The 6387-nt window shown below is 38.0% G+C and overlaps 1 protein-coding gene across 1 annotated transcript in view; it reads left to right on the top strand.

The window, feature by feature from the left end:
- LOC124794847 (CXXC-type zinc finger protein 1-like) overlaps window positions 1–5924 on the top strand; it is a 92879-nt gene extending 86955 nt beyond the window's left edge. Inside the window, 7 exon segments of the mRNA XM_047258512.1 lie at window positions 2208–2391; window positions 2394–2506; window positions 2611–2694; window positions 2696–2770; window positions 2929–3066; window positions 5710–5800; window positions 5803–5924. Of these exon segments, the coding sequence (XP_047114468.1) occupies window positions 2208–2391; window positions 2394–2506; window positions 2611–2694; window positions 2696–2770; window positions 2929–3066; window positions 5710–5800; window positions 5803–5924 (807 nt within the window).
- The last annotated feature ends 463 nt before the right edge of the window (window positions 5925–6387 follow it).

A 6387-nucleotide genomic window follows, 5' to 3' on the forward strand; every position in this document is an offset into this window, starting at 1 on the left:
ATACTGCGAACTACGGATGAAGGACGATGGACAGATTCCATATTTCTAGATTTCCGGAAAGCATTTGATACAGTGCCTCATTGCAAGCTGTGCAGAAGGTACGAGCATATGGAAGGGGTTTGCAGGTAGTTAGTGGGTCAAAAACATAAGTTATAGAACCAGGTATGTTGTCCTCGATGGCAAGAGTTCATCAGAGATGAGGGTATTGTCAAGAGTGCCCCAGATACGACCGCTGTTGTTCTCTGTATACATAAATGATTTGGCGGACAGGGTGGGCAGCAATGTGCAGTTGTTTGCTTGATAATGCTGTGGTATACAGTAAGGTGTCGAAGTTGAGTGGCTGTAGGAGGATACGAGATGACGTAGGCCTAATTTCTGGCTGGCATGATGAATGGCAGCTAGCTGTAAATGTAGGAAAATGTAGGTTAATGTAGATGAGTAGGAAAACCAAACCTGTGATGTTTGGATACAGCATTGGTAGTATCCTGCTTGATACAGTCACATCATTTGAATATCTGGGCTCAACATTGCAAAGCGATACGAAATAGAATGTGTGTGTGAGGATTGCAGTAGGAAATGTGAATGGTAGACTTCAGTTTATTGGAAGAATTTTAGGAGAGTGTGGTTCATCTGTAGAGCAGACTACATATAGGACACTAGTGTGACCCATTCTTGAGAATTGCAATAGTGTTTGGGATCCATATCAGGTCAGATTAAAGGAAGACATCAAAGCAATTCACAGGCGTGCTGCAAAAAGCTATTAAGAAAATTTAGAGAAACGGCATTTGAAGCTGATTGCAGAACGATTCTGCTACCTCCATCATACATTGCATGTAAGGACCATGAAGATTAGGACACGAGAAATTGGGAGCTATGTGGAGGCATTTAGACAGTCGTTTTTGCCTCGTTCTATTTGCCAGTGGAACAGGAAAGGAAATGAGTAGTAGGGATATGGGGTACCATACGCTGTAAGATCGATTGTGGAGAATCGATGTAGATGGAGATGTAATGTAATGTAGATGCAGGTCCTATCCAGGAATACATTTTTTGAAGCTGTTTTTGTAAGTAGTTGCACTTCTGTGCTACTCTTGTTAACCTCAACATACTGAAATGAATACGTAAATGTGAATAATGCTGTATGAGAGAGCAGCTGTTGTCAGAAAAAGGAAATGTTGTATTGAAAGCTATGAGAAAATTTTGTGCATGCACAATACTTAATAGAGATAGGGAGGAAAAAATAAGACCAAATGATTCTGTGAAGGTAGCACACTACCCAGAAATCAAGACTACATGAATGGGATAGAAGCGAATGACAGTATCAGAGATTTGTATGTGAGAAAAATCAATCACTTGAGATGAGTTCTGTTAATATGCATAGTAACATCATATGAGAAGGTAATGGAATGTAGAAAAATTAATGATTGAAAACATGTTACTATCTAAACAGGTAAAATTACAGGCATTGAGGCATAAGGAGAAAAGTGCAGATATGAATGAGTGATGAGACTGAATACAAAGTAAAGAGAACTGTGAAAACGTTTAGTAGGATAGGGTGTGGCAAAAAGTGGAGGAACACATTACTGGTGGTGTTAAGTTGTTTGTTACAGAGGAAGTTCGTAGAATTCATTCACTTTAATGGTATTAGATAAAGCATTACAACCTCACAGCCATATATCAGGTTTTGAAACTTTCCTGGAGGATATGTGGGCGGGGCAGTGATTAAGGTGTTCCGTACAAAAGATTTTCTTGTGGCTGTTTAGTTTGCAGCCAAGTTCATTGAGATCCCTCAAGTGAACAATCAATCTAGTTTTTCTTACTATGTCATCTCACTGGTCCTGAATGAATAGAAAGCAGTGCAGTTGAAACAGAAACTGTGTATCAGCTGCTAGTAGAACCTTTTCAGTTAAACAATACTGTAGCATAGTACCAGCTTACTAAATATCACAATTAGTTTAAACAGCGATTCAAGTGTTTCATGGGGAATTGTCTCTCCTTTCATTCTGTACACATAGTGCCACATACCATCAAATACTTCTCTCTTCAGACACTTTGTGAACTTGTTTATCACTTTCTATGTGAAGCCACAACTAGACCTTTTATTGTTTTCAGATTCTTTTGTTTATTAAAGTACAACAAAAGACTAAAGTTAATAATATAACTGAAAATTGCTGAGAAAATTATTCTGACGGAAATGTCTTATCATTTAGGTCTTGCCGCAACGTATCCAGGAATGGTCCCTTTCACCTTGTGTTGCAGAAGAAAACAATAAAAGACAATTAGAAAGTGTACGGAGACAACAGTTGGAAGTACGTGCTATTCTTCATGATCTTGATAAACGGCATAAGGAACTGGATGCTATGATAGATCGAGCAGCTGCTGCTGTAGCTGACCCTAACTGAAAGAGGAAGCAGAGGATGAATGTGAAGCTAGCATGTACTGCATCACATGTGGTCACGAGATACATTCACGAACTGCCATCAAGCATATGGAGAAGTGCTTCAACAAGGTAATCACTATGCTATGAATTCTTAGCCTTATTTCTTACGAAAAGCAAATTAAATTTTCATTGTGATATTTTTTTCTGTTAACCGTTTGCATTTTATGTTTTAGTACGAAAGTCAGTCTTCATTTGGATCTATATACAAAACTCGTATTGAGGGTAACAATATGTTCTGTGACTATTATAATCCAGCAAACCAGGACATATTGCAAGAGACTGAAGGTACTCTGCCCAGAACATTCAAAAGAACCAAAGATTTCTGATACTGAGGTGTGTGTAAAATGTGATGAATAGTTTTCTTGAAAGTGAACATAAAGTAGTATTCATTTGGCTAAGTGTTGTTTTAATAAATGTCCTACAATTTGTATCAGATTATCTGTACTGCAAGGTTCAGAAAAAAATTTCTGTTTCATTATTGTTCATCTCAGGTATGTGGCTGTCCTCTGGTGGTAAATGTATTTGAACCTACAGGTGAATTTTGTCGTGCACCAAAAAAGAGCTGTGTGAAACACTATCATTGGGAAAGATTGCGGAGAGCTGAAATTGATATGGAGAGAGTTAGACAGGTATGTTATTTCTAGGTGAAATCAAACAATGGAAAGTCCAGGTTGGAATATCAACAATATTATTAAAAGGGTAGATGGCTACTCACTGTAATGACCACTTGCTTACCTTTAGGCTAAAACCTTCTTGAGAAAAGAAAAGGAAATATTCATTCACACAAGCACCTCATGCATTCGTGATGGCATTCTGGCTGCAGTGGCTGGAGAGAGTAGTCATGTACGCATGAGGTGTGTTTGCTTGTGTGAATATGTACGTGTTTTCATTTCTGAAGAAGGCTTTGGCTAAAAGCTAAGTGTGTAACTGGTTTTGGCTAAAAGCTACGTGTGTAACCGTCTTTGTTTTGTGTGTCTGCAACTAGACATGTCATTTTTAAGGTGAGTAGCATTCCAGCCTTTTCATAATTCTATTGTTTTTAGGTAACATGTTTTTAGTAATAGATCTGAGAAAGAAATTTTCATCAGTTACATTTTAAGTTAAATCAAAATCCCCCACCACAGTGTCTGTATAACTTAGGCTAATCTCAGAAACTAGTGTACGATTTTGGTTTGGTTTTCACTTTTACTTTGATTCATGAGGAAGGTTTGTGTACATAATTTATTACCGCAAAGTAATGGTGAGTAGCAATCCACTCTTACCATAACATCTCAGAGCTGTACTGAACTGGATGCATAAGACCCACTTGATAACAGGAGAAACTAAAAGAAATTAATTTTAATAAAACAGCAATCAGGAACAGTAGCTACAATCCTTCCCTTGTTGACAAACTTCCAGGTAAATAAAAGCTATAAACAACAGATCTACCACCACCTTGCCAATGCAATCTGCGAAAAGCATGATCAGATATGCTGCTATGCCCTTTCTATGAAGCCTGTACTGTAAGATAGCCAGTCTCTTCAAAAGTACAAATATGAGAATAAGTTATTTCACAACAATAAGCTTAAACATTAAGCTATTCATAATGTAGGTACATCCATCCACCCAATAAGAAATTTAATATAGACAAATTAGTATACAATTCCTGTCAAAAATACTACGTCGGCCAGACAGGCAGAAGCTTCAAGATAAGATTCGAGGAGCATCTTAATGCAGTTCAGCTAAACAACTTAAGCAAGTCCACCTTTGCTGCTCACATAGCTGATGAGAATCAATCTGTACAGAGCACTGAAAACAACGTACAGATCCTTCTGTATGCAGACAAGAGCATTATTATGAACATCCTTGGAAAAAAAAGACTAGAAATATTTAAAATAAAAACTTATAACCCCAGAACATTCTCATTAAACAGACAGAACTAACAAACAATGCTTTCCTTGGGGGGGGGCTTCAAAACACTACTCTCTCATAGGACACCAAAATTAACTGCTCCAGTTGCTAACACAAATATAGACCTCAAATGTTTCTAATAGATTACCTATACACCACACGTTAAGTATGTGGGATTGTTTGAAAAAAGTAAAAGTTCATTTAATTAGTGGACAATTGTTGTTTTTACAACATAGCTTGTACAATCATGGAACTATCACAATGTCAGTTACTGACGATGTAGCTTTAGTCTTGTAATCTTTGAATACAGGATTGATGTTGTACTCCCCGAGAATACAGTATTGATGATGTACTCCCCGACATAGTCGTGACGATTAAGTATCTAGGCATAACATTGCAAAGTGATACAAAATGAAATGAGGACAAAGTCAGTGGTAGGGGGAAGGTGAATGGTAAATTTTAGTTTTGTTGGTAGAATTTTGAAAACATGTAGCTCATCTATAAAGCATACCACACGAGTATTATGGAGACACTTCATGAATTCGAATGGAAATCCCCAGAGGGAAGATGATGATCTTTCCGAAAAAACACTGTTGAGATAATTTAAGGGACTGACAGCATTTGCAGCTGACTGCAGAACAAGTTACTGCTGCCAACATGCATTTCGTGTAAGGACCGTGAAGACAAGATAGGAGAAATAGGACTTACACAGAGTCGTACAGACAGTCTTCCCCCCCCCCCCCCCCTCCCCCACCCCCCCCCCCCCCCCCCCCCCCACCCCACCCCCTCCATTTGTGAGTGGAACAGAAAGGGAGTAACTAGTAGTGGTACAAGTTGCCACTGAGATGCAGATGTAGAGCAATGTGACAAACAGCCAGTGCTCCAAAATAGCTCTTTTCATAACTTGGTGGTGACTAGTTTCAGGTTATTATTCAAAGCCATTCTCAAATCATCCATCCACTCAGAATAATATTACTCCACATAGCAAAAAAGCATGACAATAGTTATGATGGCTTGCTTTGACTCCTTTGCATAATGATTTTCATGATTTTTTGCTATGTGGAGTAATATTTATTCTGATTAGATGGGTGAGTTGAGAATAGGTTATAAATGAAAACCCCTAAACTAGTCATCATCAAGTAATAAAAAGAGCTATTTTGCAACTGTGTCTGTTCGGTCGTGTTGAAATAGCTTTGTGAGTTGCTGACTCTTCAGCATGCTGGAAACCCATAAATGTGCATGTAGATAAAGGTGTAAGTTGTTACTGTTTATAACAGAACCATCAAATATCTTTCAACTCAGTTCATAATTTCTTTCTTTTTCTCCGAACTATTATCTAATGTACTAGTGCTGATGTTCACAGTACAGGTGCTGTTTTTCAGTGGCTGAAGATAGATGAGCTGATAGAACAAGAGCGTCAAATACGCCACATGATGGCGAGCAGGGCAGGTGTTCTTGGTCTGATGCTGCATTCCACTACAATCACGACCTCATGGAGCAGATGACGTCAAATCAAGACCGGACAGCAGTAATATTGACCGAGAGAAGCAATGTTACCAACTACAATATCACAGTATTGATGCTGTGTTACATTTAAGAAATATTTTAATTACAGTTAAGTTAATATCTCTTGGTTCCACTTGAACATATTATTGTATGTTTTTATCAACAGTGAGCAATTATTAAACATCATTTTCTGCTTGTCAGAAAATAAAATGGACTGCACTGCATAAAAAAGATAAACTGTTTTTCATATAAAATCCTGCATAGCCTTTTAATGGTAACAGTTGACTGGTATTAGCCACTTTATAGCGATGGTTCACTGGTGTGATTATTAGCAACTTAATAGCAATGGTTCACTGGAATAATTATTAGCTTTTTTGTATTGGTGGGGACAATTAAATTAGTCTGTCATTACTGAGGAGAAGGAGAATGTGATAAGGAATAGCATTGCTCTCCACCATGATTGTACAGTGGCTTGTGATGTATTTATGAAGGTGTATATCTGGCAGCGAAAGGCTTTTGAGTTTATGGGCAATGAATGTGGCCAGCATGGGAAG

Source organism: Schistocerca piceifrons, chromosome 4 (genome assembly GCF_021461385.2).
Source record: "Schistocerca piceifrons isolate TAMUIC-IGC-003096 chromosome 4, iqSchPice1.1, whole genome shotgun sequence".
Classification (NCBI taxonomy): domain Eukaryota; kingdom Metazoa; phylum Arthropoda; class Insecta; order Orthoptera; family Acrididae; genus Schistocerca; species Schistocerca piceifrons.